This window comes from Apodemus sylvaticus, chromosome 1 (assembly GCF_947179515.1).
Source record: "Apodemus sylvaticus chromosome 1, mApoSyl1.1, whole genome shotgun sequence".
NCBI lineage: Eukaryota > Metazoa > Chordata > Mammalia > Rodentia > Muridae > Apodemus > Apodemus sylvaticus.
The window spans coordinates 60,583,444-60,600,803 of NC_067472.1; the positions used below are offsets into that span (position 1 = coordinate 60,583,444).

Consider the following 17,360-nt stretch of genomic DNA (forward strand, 5'->3'; position numbering starts at 1 on the left):
CACCCAAGGCACACACTTTGTTTGTTTTTAAATCAATTTTTCTATTCAGAATTTATTTGAAGGCTCATATTAAAGTTTCAGATTGGCTGTGAACAGAGTTCTAGTAGAAGCCGCGGACAGTGGCTGCTGTGACTTTTAAATACAAACCAGCAAAGACTGTGAGCTGCAGACCCACGTCCCAGAGTGCAGGAAGAAACAGCATCATCAGGACGGCGGGGACTTGCAGGGCGGAGACAGGGGGCTACTAGAATCTGGGGCAAGGCACAGGGCACTGCCAGATTCTATCTAAAGCAGGCAGTCCGAATGCCAGTGCCTGTGTGACCCCCTTCCATCCAGGATGTTCCCACCCAGGGCCTCTACAAGTGCAGCATGGTCCAGACCCCTGGGAAGCAAATGCCTCAAATACAGTTCAAGTACAGAGAAGATCTGCCGGTGAGTGTCCCCTGACGGATGCCCAATTTACCAAGGGGTCTGGAAAAACTGTCAGACAGTGAAGCCGGGGAGCAGATGGTCTGGGGGAAGCTACAGGAGGAGCACAGGGAGCAAAGGACAAATATGGGGACACAGTGGCTGCTGTTTGGATGAAGGGTGTGCCCAAGGAGAGACCCTGTTGGGGAAGAGCTCAGGAGGCCAGAGAGATTCAGTGTTTTTCAGATATACTTCCAGGAGCGCATGGACGGCTCTAAGCTGTCCATGGTCCAGATGTTTGCCAAAGACCCAGATCCTTTCTGTCCTGGCCTTAGTCCACTGCTGCTGTGGAAACATCACCTGCTTAGGTCAGCCAGAGAAGCCACTCAGGCTCCTCCTCCCAAGGTCCCTGGCCGGCTGACAGCCCTCACTGTTGTGAGGACCCCTCTCCTCCTGGGATAGAGGGAGGTGAGCCTAGGTCAGTCTCTGCGATGCCCCTCGCCCACCCCTGAGACGGAAGGGACAGACAGGCCTGGGACCCATGCTCACAGGAGTGGTCACACAAGCCCATTTTTGACATTTTGCACAATTCTGAAATAATATACAAGGTTTCCATTTAGACAACGAGGGCACTTGAGGAAACAGGCCTGAGGCGAAGCAGCTGAGGGGAGATGCCATCCTGTCACCGTGCCCAGGTAAAGCCGGCCGAAGTGTGCAAAACACCTTCTTTCCGATGGCAATCTTGACTGCTCTGGGTGGGGGCAGCTCCACCTTCCCCTTTGTAATCAGAACCACAACCTTATTGCAAGAGTATATTTATTTTTTTTTACAGTAATTTTGGTTGCCATACAAGAGATTGAAGGATTTGGGGAAAAGTGCAAAGTACAGGAACTTTCTCTCTCACTCTCTCTCCCTCTCTCTCCCTCTCTCTCCCTCTTTCTCTCCTTCTAAATAAATAAAGTCTAAAAAGAAAAAAGCACAAAATTAACAGCAATAAAGATAATGTGACATGTGTTGTTACACACAAAACTATAGTGTGAAACATGTTAGTATTTAAAATCCAAAATTGCTAATGGGAGAAAAAATCAATATTTGTGGCCCCCCTACCCGCACACACACAAAAAGTCATTGCCAGGTCAGCTGGGTAATGTTTGCTTGTTCAATAACTCAGGAAAAAAAAAACCTCACCATTTTATTAACTAAAGTATCACAAATAATTCTTATGTAAAGTTTCAGCACGTCAGCAGTCACATTGAGTTTTTAATTGTATGAATTAAATCTAAAATGCGCACAGACACCCCAGAGTAGGGATCCTGGCGGGTATACACAATTTACAGCTTGAGAGATTTTGGTTTTGTATACACAATATTACAGAAACTAGGCATGTAAATTTATGCAGTTATTTAAATTACAGTATATAACAAAAGTTGATCTTAAAACCTGGAATAGTGGTAACATGGTCCTTATGAGCAGTTTAACTTCTGATTCACCACTGAAGAGGGTCCTGGGGTAGGGCCTGGTCCTGACATGTTCTGAGTGGGGGGACAATGGGCAGCAATTTCAATGAGGGACTATTGCTTTCTGCACAAAATCAACTGTCAGAGACAGAGACCCAGTCTCTAGGCAAATGTGTGTTTGGGTGATTGGGGGTCAGTTCTGATAGGTCCAGCTGAGTTTCTGTGACCAGATACTGCAAAGCAAAGCTGGCCTGTCAGCTCTCAAGGCTGGCAGTCAGCCTGCTCCTGCTTGGAGGCATGTGGCTTGAAGTCTAAGGAAGGCAGTCGCAGCCTGTCACCTGCACCTCAGCGTGCCCCAAGCCACCAGGTCTGTCCTGCCTAGCATCTGCCTGGCACTGGGCACAGAGGTAATGCCAACCAGAGGCAAGGAAAGGAGCCTAGTGCTATGGCACACTGAGGGGACTTCGAAGAACCACCCATTGGAAGACAAATTAATGGTGGGGCCACATTTTCCCGCTTTCTGGATCCCTCAGTGGCTACCCGCAGTGTCTGGACTCCCGGCATCCCCAGTGTTACTCATTCCTTCTCCTTGCTGTGGCTGATGACGGAACCCAGAGCAAGGCGCGCAACAGCCACCTGCTACCAGCTGACTGGATGGTTCAGAGGTTGGGTTTGACCTGCAAAGATTTTGGGGACAGAATAAGATTCAAAGCTATGGTTTCCATATCAAGGGTTGTGGTGCGTGCATGAGGGCGCGCGCGCGCGCACGCGCGTGTGCGTGCATGTGTGTGTGTGTGTGTATGATGTATGTGTGTGTACAAGTATGCAAGTATGTGCATTGTTGTTGGAGAAACTTCGGAGTCATGGATTCTAATCCTTTTGAAGAAATAATTGCCCTTCAATGATGAAGTTGTGGCAAAAGGTGAGAAACGACTTGATGTCGCAGGTTCTAATGTGTCTGGGGAAGGGTAATTTTTAAAAGGTCGCTTGTATAATTGTCCCAAGGAAATGGTATTGTTAAACCACAACCCCCTTTCCCTTTGGCTTTCCAGCACTAGGCGGCCCAGAGACTGCCCAGCAGACCAGCCACTTTTTTTTTTCTTAAAATATTGTGCTTACGAACTATCTGTACACATATTTAAACTTGCAGTAAAGATTTTTTTTTAAGTTGCTAAATTTTATGTGTTCATTGTAGCACTGTTCCAGGCCTTGTCAGACACGTGGTTGTGAGCATAAGTGAAGGGAAAAAAAAAAAGGAAAAAATGTTTTATAATTAGAGATGGGCTGGGCTAGTTCTGAAATGATAAAACCGTCACTTGACATTCGAGTCTCCTCTGAGTGTGGGGGAGAGGGGGTTGTGGGGGCCCAGCTGGCTGCGTGGTGGCTGTGTGCAGTCAGTGACCTCCCTGGGACATTAGAGGTATTGTTCGGGAGGGAGAGATCTGGGGGCAAGAAGGGTGGGCTCAGGTGGCTGGGCCTGAGGCGAGGCTTGGTCCAGGATGCCCCCCACATTCCTTCCCACACACACCTAAACTTGGCCACAGCCTGTGCCCTGCTTCCTGTTCTCCACCAGGTGCTGACCACCGGCTTCTCTGAGACCCAGATGTTAAGACAGGCTGGTGGGATCCCCGCTATCTGAGAGAAGGGAGAAAGGCCCCTGAGTTCCACCTTGCTTGGCCTCCGAGAGCCAAAGGGCTGCCTCAGCAGGCTGCTCACTGTGGCCTGGTGGGGATGGAGGGCGTGACATTCCATCCGATACCAGGGAGGACAGCGGCTTCCCTGTGGCAGGCAGGCTTACCACAAGCCTCAGGTCTTCGTGTCCTTGTAAAAGTAGATGCTCACCAGTTCTGACCTCTGTGGAGCTCTGCAGACATCCAATTAGAGTAAATTTCCTGAGCCCCCACCTCTCCCTCCTGGGCAGATGCTCTGGGCAGACACCTGTCCTCGCCCCGGAGGAGGCTGTGTGCTTGGGCAGCCACACATTGGCTGGCTCTATGGCCAGGCCTCCCTCCTCCTCAGGATCGTGACTTTGTGCTTTGACTAACTCCTTGTGACTTCATTTTGGCCACCCTGGAATTATGCTAATCGGTGTGCAGAAATAAAGAAAGCAAGTTAAGCAAGCTGGGCACGATCCTGTCCACACAGCCACCACTGCCAAGGACCTTGGGGCCAAAGAAGCTCAGATGCACGTCACAGGAGTCGGACAAAGATGGGACGGTGTTTCTCTACGGTCTGGCTCAGGCAGGGCTCCACCTGGAACTGCTCACTGAGAGCCAGGCACAGGCCTGGGACGGAGCCAATGAGCCCAGCCATAGGCCAAAGGCCTGAAGAAAGGCTGTGTTCCGGAGCTGCGGGGTGAGAGTTGCCCAGAAGGCAGAGGAGGGAGGCCTCAGGAGGTATCTGGAGTGCACTGGTATCTGCCACAGGAGGAGAGGGTCCCACATGCCATCTATGGCAGCCTCTAAGACCAGGACAGAAACCCCCTTACTGTCCCTTTGGACAGAAGCCACCCAAGAAATCTGCACAGAGAGCTGGGTTTGGAGGCCCTGGTTTGGCCACACCAAGGGACACCCACAGCACATCTTTGGGTACCCAGAGACAAACCCCCAGACCGGAGACTGGTGCTGTCAGCCTCTGCTTGGCCACCACACATTTCAACATAAGCCCATCTCTACTTCTAAGAAAGGAGTCTGTGAAGGCCCAGGGCGGCCACCACCCTTATCTGTCCAGCAGCTGTTTCAAAGCCCTTTCTATGTTCATCCTGTGCCCAACTCGAGTCACCCCAAGATCTATCAAGTCTTCCTTCTGGAGGTTTGGCAGGTGACTGCCGTCAATCTCATTGTCCATGAACGTCTCCTTGTGTTCACCCAAGTTCAGACTTTCCAGCCAGTCTGCCACGTCTGGTTTCGTCCACAGGTGGACAGGCTTAGTTGTAAAAGGCTTATTTGAGATTGGCTGTTGCAATATTGAAGGAGAGGGTGACCTGCTGCGTCCTGCTGGGTTCAAGCCAAAGAGGTCCCCTGCAGGGGACTGGCTCGGAAGGCTGAAGACATCTGAGAGTGTGGGGGAGGGAGAGGCTGCGGCAGCAGACGGAGGGGTGGGCAGAATCTCTTTGCTCAATTCCGTTGGCGAAACCACAGGGCTTGGGGCACGTCTCGGTCCTGAGGTCCTGCTTTCATAGTCAGGGGGCCGGCTCTGCAGGGTGATGGGCTGGGAGGTGCCGGGGCGGACAGTGAAGGTGACAGTCGTGCTCCGTGTACCTGAGACGGTGCTCATGACCTCCGGGCTTCTGAAACAGCAACGACAGAGAAGGACATCACTTCCGGGTCACTGAGGATCATGGAATGGAAGGGGGGAGGCACCCACACCACAGCAGAGGGTCTGCACTGGCAGTGATACAGACTACCATGCCATCAGAGAGGGTGTGGGCGGAGCAGGAGGTAGCACAGCACAGCAAGCCAGCCACTCACCTGGGCCAGGCTGGGAGGCTCCCGGAGAGAGCAGGCCAGAAGGAGCCCAGGCCCTCTGCAGCAACAACACCGTCCAGGGGACCCCCTTTCCCAGCAACCTGTCAGGGCTCTGCTTAGGGTTCAATTTCTTGGGTTTTGGACAAATGCAGGGCCAGTCCTGCTTCAGAAATGGACGTGGGGTTGGAAGAGATTTTCTCTGGATGCTCAGGGCACAAGCATCTAGGTTGCTAGTGTGTCCCAGGCCAAGTTCTGCAGGGGGCCTCTTCCTAGGGAACCCACGTGCCACTGCCTGGCTTGTCTGACAGCAGGCCTCAGGGTATAGCAATGCACTCTGTGCACACAGGACTTGCTGGCAGCGTGGTCTGTCCCTATGACCATAGGGGACAGAAGACCCTTTCCCCAGTGCTGTCTTTCCTGCTACATTTTGGTAGATGAAGTCCTCTGAATAGGGAGGGGCAGGCTCAACTCTCACAGTGCCTATCTCCTCAGGCCCGCTGTAGGTGGGTGACTTGCATTGGAAGGAGGTCCTCCAGAATGATGAGGAAGTTCTTGTTCTCACCCATCTATCTGGAGGTGGTCATTTTATGAAATGCACTCTCTGACCCGTATTGGCCAGTGCTCCTGAAGACTTTCTAGCCACACACCTACCCCTCAAATGCTGCTTTTTTTGCTCTATTGCCAAACTGCAGACAGCACCAGGTTAAAGAAAACAGGTGTGTCTCTTGACCTGGGCTCACCCACGTGAATGCGGACACAGCACACCCCTCTCATTCCCGGAAAGGTTCATCCTGCCACAGGCACAACCTAGACTGAAGTGGCTCAGATTTTAGCCCCTGTCTTCATAGCCTGTGTAAACTGGTAAGAATTGAGGGTTAGTCCACCTTATAACTGTCAGGGTGGGGATTCTGGGTGTGGTGTCACGGGGCCTGCTTTGAACTAAACTCCTCATGATGGCGTTGGTGCACTGACTAGGGGACCCCTCACTTAGTCCCTTTGCAGGGCACATGGATGCTAGCAGACGAGGACCCCCTCAGAGCTTAAGTGAGGGGCGAGCATCTGAGGCAACATCCGATTGTCCCTGGACCTTCCTCTACTTCTTTCTTTTCTGGGGATGTTGTTTTCTTTGCCTGCTGTGTGTCTGGGTGAAGCCATTAGCAGGTTACCTCTCTATTCCATGGAATATCCCTTCAAGGGCTAGCAATGATTACCTCAAATACTGGACACTGCAGGGGCGAAAGGAGGTGTGAGTTCAGTGGTCTAGGGACTCGGCTGTGGGTGGGAGCATCAGACCTGCAACAGTGGCTTCTGGGAACTGTGGGAACATGTGAGTCCCGGCGTGCTCCCCCACCAAAGTTTGCTCAGAGAGCCTGGCCCTGCAGTGTGCAGGTCATCTCAGCAGGCCTGAGGCAGCCCATGGAGTTAAGGTCCTGAACCCCATCTGGGCTTTGCAGCTTTTGGGGGGAACTCTAAAGATTCAGCTTTAGGAAGTCATGGAGAGGTGGGCCAGGGCCCTGTTAAGGGTCTGCAGAACCTGCCGTGTGCCTCTCTGATGTTCAGGTTGTAGGGTGAACCACTCCAGGTTCAGCCTGAATAAGCATTGCAGTTGCCCAGGGGCTCTTTGCAACTGGGGAAAGGGACACATTTCTAGCATGTGGTACTTCCCTATCAGAAGTGGGGCTACTCAGATTACTTTAGGGAGGATGAGGGAGGCAAGGGGTGTCCTACAGGAGCTCCTGGGTGCCAGTGAGGCAGTGAAGGGTTGGGAGGGGGCTGTGAGGCTGGGTGCCCAGCATTGGCCTGACCCTTGGTTTGGAGCCATGTGGTTGGCATGCCAGTCCCCTGACGGCCAGCAGATACGCAGGCACTGCTCTGAAGGGTCTGTAAGCCAGTGTCCTGGTCGGGATGGATTCAGCCGGCAGCTGAATCTGGGAAGCAGAGGTAGGAGCAGAGACAGCGACACACAGGGAACACACAGATCTGGACCGGCCGCACTTACTTCCTCTCAGCATGACCCTCTTCTGCAAACAGCGCCATGGGAGCAAACGGAAACACAGGGAACGGTTGAGACGACACTGCAGAACTGACTGGAAAGCGAGGAGAGGCAGCAGCCTCCTCACGGGTGGAAACATGGCAGGTTGAACCCTGGCTGAACGCTGCACCTCAGAACCCTCCTGGCAGGCAGCCCAGGGCCTTGGGGCAGGCACTCACATGAGCAAGGGGACCTACAGTTTGTCTTCTCTGGTGCACCATGAGGTACTCGGGAGGAAAGGAAGGCTCTCTGACAGGTGGCTCACAGCCATTTCCCTCACTTGGCTTTGACTTGGAAATAATGAATCTATATTCCCAGGGGATGCAGGCCAACCCGCCCAGGCTGGGGCTTTGTATTAAGTTTACATCACAACATGGTGGTCAGCCTAGTGGCTAACGAAATGGATATAGTCCAGCCACATGCCTGGGGCCTACCCATACCCCACCCAGCATGGCAACTGCTGAGTTAAGTTGGGCTGGCCTCCCGGCTCTGCTCTGCGCCTCCTTCTGGGCAGCCAGCCTCCTTCCTGGTGAATCACACAGATGACTCACTGGATCCTCCCGTGTGCGCAGATCATTATGTTGCTAGGCAACGGCGGGGCTGCTGGGCGGCACATACAGAAGTCTGTTACCCTGATTTAGAATAGATACACACTCACAAACACCCGCCTCTGGGAGGATCAGCTCTAGCCTGCTTTTTAAATCAAATTCATTTAAAAAATGTGAGAATTAAGAAACAAAACAAAACCAGCCCGAGAGCAAATCCAGCTGCTCGCAGCCGCTCTTCACCTGTCTTCCCTGGCGGGAACTGATGATGAGCTGGGGAGGCGCATGGGCGGCAGGACTCACACTGCGGTTACTGATGTAGTTTGGACCTGGGCAGAAGTGTGGGCCAGAGGGCTCAGGGGCTAGCACTGATGCCAGCTAAGGTTCTGAGCAACTTGGGTATGGACTCTCACTCAGTCCCAGGCTCACCCCTGCATGAGGCACTAAATTCTAAACTCTTTGTCTTCCCTCCTCCCCTCCCTCTCTCCCTTCTTTTTGGTGACTTGAGACAGAGTCTCACTGTAGCCCCAGGTTAGTTTAGAACTTGTGGCAATCCTCCTGCCTCAGTCTTCCTGGCATTACAGGTGTATAGAAGCACATCGGGCCTCAGCCTGCTGTCTTATGAATCTGCCCTGCCTTTCCAGGCTTCCAAAAACAGGGCGCAGGAAGGAGAGTGGGTCATGTGGTTCGCACAGTGCTCTTGTCTCTTTCTGGGACCTTTCTAGTGTTTGTCTCAGAAGCTGGGATTCCCCCTCAGCACTTCTGATCCTGGTGCCCTGCAGTCCTACGAGCTCAGAGAACTGTGAGGACTCTGCTCACTCCAGAACAGGAGCAGAGCACGTAACCACAGAAGGAATGGCCGTGGGACACCGGCTGCTTTCCTGCTGAGGAAGCTGCCTCAGGCCCAGCACACTGTCTGGGTCCCCGCCTCGCTCACAAGTTGTCAGGATAGGAAGGTGTCTGCTTTTAGGAGGAACTGTTCACCCGTGATAGGCTCTCGTCAAAAGAGGGATGAGACCAAGAGAGAAGACTTGACGGGGCTAGAAAGATGGCTTAGCGGTTTAGAGCACTGGCTGCTTTTGTAGAGGACCCAGGTTCAATTCCCAGAACCCGCACACATGGTTCAAGCATCTGTAACTCCAGATCCAGAGGGTCCCATGCCCTCTTCTGGCCCCTGTGAGCACTATGTGCACATACATACATACACACACAAGCAGGCGAAACATCCATTGCACATAAAAATATACATATATTCTAAAAAGGAGACCTGCCGTTTGGTGGAAGAGACTCTGTCAGACTAGTCACCTCAACATGTGAATAGTGGCAGCAAGTGCCAGGCTGTCCCCAGCAGTGCTCGCCTCACTACTGAGTGCTGCTCCTTGGGTGTACCATCACCCTCCTGCTTTGGTTGGTGACTGAGGTACTGGAGTTGCCTGGCAGTGCAGAGCCCTTGAGATGTCATGGATCAGAAGCCCGTGCTCTGGGACCAGGTGGTCACAGCACTTGAACAATCATATTGATTAATTTCAGAACAGAGAGGCCGGATTAATACTGGTGACCCAGCTGAGAGCCAGAGGACAATGGCCAGAGTCGGAGAACTGCCCCGGGAGGAAGGCAGGGGTGTGGGGTTTGAGCGAAGCCCCAAAGGCACCTGGAATGCTGTTTGCCCAGGGACCCTGGGCACTTGAACTTCCTCAGTACCGCTGTTTCCCTCCCAAGCTCCTGTGCCTTTAGCAAGCTGAAGGCCAAGCTCTGTCCATCATGGATTCACCACAAAGTGCTGGCCACACCCTCGGAAAGGAGCCATGGGGACTCCCTGGAACACTCACTACCCTGTGTTCTGGGGGAGGGGGCAGGGATGAACGAGAGACGAGTTTTTCCATGAATGCTGGAAGAGAACATGTTTCATTCTGCTAAGTGATGCCTGGTCTCTGGCCACAGCCAGCTCGAGGAGTCAGTGCTTATAGATAGGCAGCCGGGTCTAGCTCTCCAGTGTCTCCAAGGTACCTCTTGTCTCTAGCAACAGAAAGCACCCCTCTTCAGCACAGACCCTGAAAGCATCTTCCTCATGTTACACGCAGTCCAGGGATGTCAACAAACTGGAGTCCACTCCTGGTAAAGCCATGGTAAGTCTGTGTATGATTTCCATCCCTTGGATCCGATCCTGTGTCCCCACAGCCTGCTCACTCCCTGCCTGGTAGCTTCATGCTGACTGCCCCACATGGGCACGGAGAGGACATTCTAGTTTCACACTTTCCACTCACCGCGTCCGCAGTTCCATGCTTCCGGTTTCTGCATAACTAACCTCTGCGTGAACTTCAGGTCACTGAAAAGTCCCTTCCACAGAGGGCCAGCTCTGTTCTAGCTTGACTTTTGGAGCCTTGTCTCCTCTGTGGTATTCGTCACATACAGTTCTGTTGTTCAGTTTTGGCCGTTTCTCACTTCAAGAGCTGGCACTCCCCAAGGGAACAGTGGCCATGCTTTCTTAATAGGAACGTGATTCTCTTAAATGACAAATTCTGAGTACCATCTGGTGCCTGGCATCCTGGGCCTTCAACAGGCTGCCTGGGTGGATGACTATGTTTCCCAGCTGAAGAGGGCCACAGAAACCCTCTGTGGTGATGTCCTCTTGTCTCTTCTTTCTTGGGCTTGGTACTGTGCTGTAAACTGTGGTAGCAGCTTAGTAAACTCCCCACGGCAGCTGGTCATTGGCCCTATGCAGCTTCTGCCAGGACACCTAAGTGTTCTGCTTAGATCCAGGAGCAGTAAAAATGTTAGTCAGGCCTGCTACCTCCACTGTGGGCCAGGTTCAGATGACAGCAGGCCTCTGAAAGTCAAAAAAGCCCTGTCCAACGGAAGGACATGCCAAGGTTACTCATGAAATGTTTCCATATACATTCCACAGGGGCTGAGGCACAACCACGTCCTCTGAGGGGGAGGGCGGGGTTGCAGAATAGGAGGCGGAGCTACAGAACAGGAGGCGGAACTGCAGAGTAGGAGGCAGGGCTGCAGAACAAGGCATTTCAAACTCTCTGCACCCAGCTAGGACAGGGAAGCCTGCGGGCAGCTAGAAGAGACAGCGATTGTAGGTGCAGATCTTCCCCATCAGCTTCCTTTACTTTGGCCTGGTCTGACTTCTAACAGTGAGACTGCTTCAGCTTCAGGTCTGTAACCAGAACTGCTCATAGCTTTGCTCCATGGGCTTTCGATATCTCTGACAGCATACACTAACATACACACGAATATAATGGAAGAGAGTTCTAGCTGACTCTTTCAATATATTTATAATTAAATGTGTCTAAATTCCACATTGTCCTGATCGTGGGGTCAGTCTACTGGGTATACAAACCCTGGGTATACTAAAGTTAGATTGCTTACACCCCAGGAAGCAAGTGCCAGGCCTTCTAACTCTCTGCTTTTCCTGGACCCTGTCTTGGGTGCCGGCATACGATGAGGTCTCTCAGAGCTGGCAAGTGGCAAAAGGATCATTATTTCAAATTATAAGCACAGCAAAGCTCTTGCCCATGTGGTGGAACCACTGAGGAACACGTTGAGAACCAGCCTTTCCTTGGGGAGCACCGTCATTGTTGAAGAAACAGGGCCTCTCTGCCTTAACGTGTGTCAATTCAGAGAGCATGGCCAGTTTTCAGTTTTTTCTTGAAACCTTCATTTCTTTTTTTTTTTTTCTCTCTCTCTCTCCATTTAACTCTGAACTTCATTTTGCCCAGGTTCGTCTGTAACCTAACTTTTAGAAACATTGCAAGTGGTGGCAAGATGCTCAGACTGAGTGAACCTCCAGTGGTCATCCTGGGCCCGCCAGGGAAGGCATCGGAGAGGTGTCTGAGGAATGCGATCACGTGGCCAGTGCACCCAGATGAGAGGCAGAGCCTGGCCACCTGCAGCCCCCACACAGGATACATGCATGGCTCTGTGACCTGCCATCTGTAATTGGCAATCCCAGCTGCCTTGCAGCCACTGTTGGCATCCCAGGGCCCTAAGCCCATGCCCACCCCGGTGAAATCCTTAGATTTGAAAAGGAGGCTCAGAGGCGTGTGTTTCCTCTACTGCTTGAGGTCAACAACAGTTGTCTCTCCCCTCATTAGCAGGGGAGCTCCGGGTCTAATGGCTTCTTGTCTTCTCGGGAGCTCAGTCTTGTAGATGCTCTTCAGTGGTGAGCCCTGTCTCTGAAGCCAATCCCCAGCTTCAGCTTCTAGAACCTTCCCATAGAGGTCCTTCGACTCTTCGCCTCAAATCCTCCCCCTGCTGGTCGACAGCCCTGTTGCTGGTACCTATGTGACAGAATGCCTGATGTTTGAAGATGCTCTGTAGGCGGTGGCTAAAGTCCTTGCTGTGAGAGGCCTGGGCCAGGAATAGACTGGCTGGGTGGTGCCTGTTCTTGGCTGCTGCGGTTATGCTGGTGATGTTCTCTCTGAGCCCCCTGCCCACATCTGGCACCCACCTAGAGTAGGGAGGACAATGGTCCCAGCCCCCAGTGGAGGGGAAGTCTCCCTCCCTCTCCTGGGAGCCACCAGACATTGTCTAACTGGAAAAAGAAAGAATGCAGGGGTCTTCGGCTGCCATTCAGAAGTACCCCCAATGCCCTCCACCCATGTATGCCAGTGGTCACCTCAGCTTCTTTCCTGCTGAGGTCTAAGCAGCTATTGTAACCTCTTTTTTTTTTTTTAGCTCTAACAAGAGAGGCTGCAATACGGGCTCAGCCTCTCTGAAGACTGGCCTTAACCCCAGGACTATGCTGCCCAGTTGTCAGAAATGCCACCCCAAGGGTTTGCAAATCTTGCTTCCACGAGAGGCTGTGCCATGAAAACTCTATAGAGAAAAGGGCAAATCAAGCATATTCCAAGATTGCCTTGAGACTCCTGGATATGTACAAAATGTGCAGGTGTGTGTGCAGTTACATCCACCAGGAGTGGAGGGTTTCTGCAGGTGGTACCCCTAGCTAGCAGGGAGCCATGGGAGCTTGCTTCTGCACACCACCTGTAGCAGGTAGGTTTCCTGTTACCAGACGGCGGCATCCGCACAATTCTTTACAACAGCCGCCAATCAGTATTTCTCAAAGGAGTTAAGGAGCCGTCCAAGTCATCCGTTTACAACCACACTGAAAGGTAACGGGAAGAACTGTGGCTCACAGCCCAAACCTCAAGACTCAGATGCAGTGTGAAGTCCCTGATTAATGGGCTTGGTTGTTTGAATCAGATGCCTGCCCAGCGGGAGAATAAAGAAAGACTTCATTAGTCAAACCGATGAAACCTGAGCTCAACTCTTAGCTAGCGAGGCTGAGCGCTACACACACGGAAGCGGAAAGACAGCACGCACGTACCTCACACACAGGAACAAAAACACAAAGGCCATGAGAGAGGGCGGGGCCCGCAAGGCTGACGAGTACCATCCGAAGCCACATAATCAAGGGACTGTTCTAGAACCTTCTGCTTGGACTTAGAATGTGTTTATTCTACTCTCGTCCCAATGAAGGTAGCTTGTGAAACCCTACATGATGCTGTCAGTGATTCCTTTGTGACGTCTGCCCCTGGGTGGGGTGATGCAGTGGAGGGGCAGGTGTTCATCTGGAGCAATGACCCAGCTCCTTCTGAATCCTGAACCCCGAGGGGAATTAAGGGAGATGGAATGGTTCACCCACATTCAGACACTGGCCACATCACCCACCCTCTGGCCACCTCTGTTGACCAGTTTAGATTTTCATGGAGGAAACAGAGCAGAGACCTGAGTTTCCTTCAGGAAGCGACCATGGGCCTGGTCCCATGCAATCTGGTTCCTTTATGTGTCTTTAGGAGGGTGTGTCACAGGCTGCGTGGCAGCCTCGGCCTTGGCTCTGTGGTAGTCCGGTGACAGGAGGATGGTAGCAACATGGTTATAGCCTAATAGGTGTGGCAGAGGCCATGCAGGTCCCCTCTTCTCCACCACATAGATGGCTCCCCAATGGCTTTTCTTGGCCAGCACTGGGCCACATATCCCCAATCTGATTGTGAACTTACCTTGGAGCAAGGTTGGCCGACTTGGCTCCCACCGGCAGCTCCAGCCCTTCCCCAGGCTTGACTGATTTCCCCCTGTTCATCTGCTGCAGAATGGAGTTTAGCTCACTAATGACATTTGCCTTTGGGCCTGAGAGAATTGGGCTTTTGACCTCTGGAACGTCACCCCACAACTTGGAGGTCCTAGGCTGGATGACCTTCGCCACACCAGCCTGGGCACTGCCCGGCGGGGGCGGGGGTGCAGGTGGGGGGATCACAAAGCCATCCGTGTCCTCTTCTGGGAGCGTGTCTTGGTAAAGTGCGTTGCTTTTGTGAACGATGGGCTTCATTTTTGGCTTTGGAGGTACTGGGGGCTTGTCAACCACAAAGGCTTGCCCGTCTGCATAGACTGTGCACGTGTCCATGCTCTCCCCGCCCTCTGAGGACAGCGTGGAGATGCTGGACACTGTGGAGATGGTGCTGGTTGTCTCCAGGTGGTGGTCGCTGCTACTCCGGCTGTCCACCTCCTCGATCCCCGAGTCGGTGACGGCGTCGAAGCTTTCTGGGGGTGGCAGGAATGAGGAGGGCAGACAGTTTGAGATGCCGGCTGGCTTCTTACCGTCTGTGGAGTTGGCTGGTTGGCTGGAGTTCGATGAACGGGGCTGAGGGGTGTCGTTTTTCTTCTGCTTGACCAGGTCAGCCAGAGCGGGAACCGAAGCCGCCCGGTCATCGGGGATATCAAAACTATTGGCGAATTCCAGGGGAGGAGGCAATGGTTCTGTGAAAAGAAAGTCCTCATCCAAGTCCACGGACGCCAGAGGGGGAGGGGGGATGCGGAATGGCAGAATCACCGCCTCTTCCACGGAGCCCGCTGCTACGATGGTCCTGCCGGGCGCTGCGGCGGGCTCCGGGGCAGCGGAGATCTGTAAAGCACCTTCGGTTTTGGGAACGCCTTCTGGCACTGTGGAGGGTGAGTGGTCTGGCTTTGTATCCCCATCCTCTCTGTCCTCCTCTTCCTCCAGGGGCGGGCCCGCCATGGGCACGTCCACCGTGTGCACCATCAGTAGGCCGGCTGACTTCTGCTGGGCAGTGTCCACGATGTTGATCAGCATGTTCTTCTTGTCGTCAGCCCTTCGGTCCTTGCCCAGGTCTGTCTCGTATTTGTTCTCTGTCTCCTGCCTTCGCAGGGGACCCCGGGTGTTCTGCCTGGTGACCGGAGGAAAGCCGGGTTCCACGCTGGGCCGCATTTTGGTATCGATGTAGAGAGGCTTGTTAAGGTCAGCCTTGGGGGCCTCCCCCTTGTGCCCCTGCTGGGACTCCTGCATGGCTCTGTCCCTGGCGGAGAGCGCCAGGGCCAGCGGGGAGCTGGGGTCCAGCAGCCGCCCCGTGAGTGGGTGCACGTAATTCTCAGGGCTGGCTGGGCTGCTGCTCTTGAGGGGGGCTGCTGGGCCACTCTCAGGCCCCTTGGCTTTGGATGTGGAACTCAGGGGTCCCCCGGCCTCCCCCTGAGCACCAGCCTCACCACCACCTAGGAAGTGGTTCTCCAGCTCCCTGGGTGTTGCCCCTGGGGTAGGCAATAGCGGCTGTTCCGTTTCATCCTCATCACCAAACCCACCCTCCTCGGGGAACTTGGAGGGCTGCATCCTGGGAGCAGGCGGTCCCAGACCCACATCCTCATCTCCCAGGTCTGTGGAGAGGAAGGCGGGGGAATTCCTCCTGGCTTCCAGACGCTTCTCCCGGTCACGCACGGCCCCAGCAATGGCCGCAGCGAAGGGGCTGCTGACGGTGAGGCTGTCGTCTGGCCGCAGCTGGCCGGGCTCTGTGGCCTGGGGGTCGATCTCCATGCTGCTCCCCTGGCTGCTCTTGCCGCTGCTGCTGGTGGAGGGCTCCTTGACGATGATGGTTGGGATGGGGATGGAGCACGTCTTCTCAGGGCTGTCCTCCACGTTGGACTGCTTCACCAGCATGCCCTTCCTCCTGGCTGGCTTGGCGGGGACGTAGACGGCCTTGCTGGCTATCTTTCCCACCTCCGAGTATGGGTTCTCAGGCATCTGTCCCCGCTTGGTGCGGAAGGCAGCCTGTGGGGCGGGGCTGCGGCTGTAGACATCTTCTGAGTCCAGGGAAAAGCGGTCCAGCTCTCTCCTGTAGAGCATCCCCTTTTCTCGCATCATGGTGGCCACGGTGTCAGACCTGGTGGCTGGGGGCACCTTGGCGACCGGGTTCTGACTGAACGCAGGCTTAATTGTCCCATAGACTCTTGGAGTCGGGGACCTGGGGCAGTTGTATGTGGTGGGGGAAGGTGGAGGGGGAGAGGGGGGCACAGACTGTGGCGGAGGGGGGATGTCCTCAGAAGTGTCTGGCATGGACAAGCTTCGGGTGAACTTCAGCATTGGGGGGGCCAGAAACTGCCGCTCTTCCTCCGTTATCCCTGCAAGCAGAGAAGACAGTGTTCTAAGCCCAGCAAGCACAGGGCGCACTGGAGTCCTCGGGACTGTGCAACACACTGTGTATCCACAGACTCAGACAGCAGACAGTTGTTAGGAAGCACAGCGCAGGCCGGGATGCTGCCGTCAATCACACACCCTCTAGGAGCCAGAGACAGAAAGACAGGGGTTCGGTGTGGTGAAGGCATGTAGGGATTGGTTTCTCTGGGGGCATAGTGTGGTGTCTGGAGTGAGGCGAGGGTGGCAAATGCCCAAAACAAGGCCAAGCCCTGGCAACCTGAACCTAAAGTTGTGGCTGTGGGTACAAGTGTGCAGGTGGCATCCGTCTGAGCGTCTTTCAGGCCCGGGGAGGGCTCCTGAGGGACTGACTCTGAGGGCCCATATGAATGACATAAAGGTCGAGGTTGCTGTCCCTCATGTCCGGTTAGCAGGCAGACCTAGAGTAGCTGTCTGCCTAGTGGTGTCCTGAATGTGCAAGCAGGAGCTGCCACTGTCCCTGTGTGGTCTTCTCCAAGGGGACACGGACCAGTTTCATCACCTGCTCCTTCTGGACCACAATGAAGGCTCCGTGTGTGTTGGATTCCTCAGCCCTCAGCAGGTGGCTGGCTTGAAAGATAGGGCCATTCTCGCATGGACTGTCCATGAGGGGAGGGAAACTGATTTCTCCACCTAGTCCTGGGCCACAGTCGCTACAAGATGCCAGTCAGCTACTCTACGCCAGCTGCCTTCTCCACAGAAGCTCTGCCGTCGGCCTGTAGGACTCTCTGGAGAGCTGAGGTTGGCTGTCATGGCTAACCAAGCCTGGGTGACTTGGTACAGAGGCAGAACCATGTTCTGAGGCCTGACTGGTGAGTGTGTGTGTGTGACCACAAGTGGAGATATGGCTGAAGCCACAGCGTGGCCTGAGCTTTCCCTGGGTGTATGTATCAGCTTGTGTGACAGCACAGCCTAAGACAGACAGACAGACAGACAGACAGACAGACAGACAGAAGCAGCGTACACAGCGCAGACACCAAGGAT

At 53.9% G+C, this 17,360-nt stretch overlaps 1 protein-coding gene across 1 annotated transcript in view; it reads right to left on the reverse strand.

Moving 5' to 3' along the window:
• Positions 1-1,234: 1,234 nt before the first annotated feature.
• Positions 1,235-17,360, reverse strand: part of Shank2 (SH3 and multiple ankyrin repeat domains 2) — a 391,984-nt gene continuing 375,858 nt past the window's right edge. Inside the window, exons 23-24 of the mRNA XM_052194528.1 lie at positions 13,921-16,324; positions 1,235-5,154 (exon numbers count right to left, since the gene is read on the reverse strand). Coding sequence (XP_052050488.1) covers positions 4,584-5,154; positions 13,921-16,324 — 2,975 coding nt within the window. The 3' untranslated portion in view covers positions 1,235-4,583. The remainder of the gene's footprint in view (positions 5,155-13,920; positions 16,325-17,360) is intronic.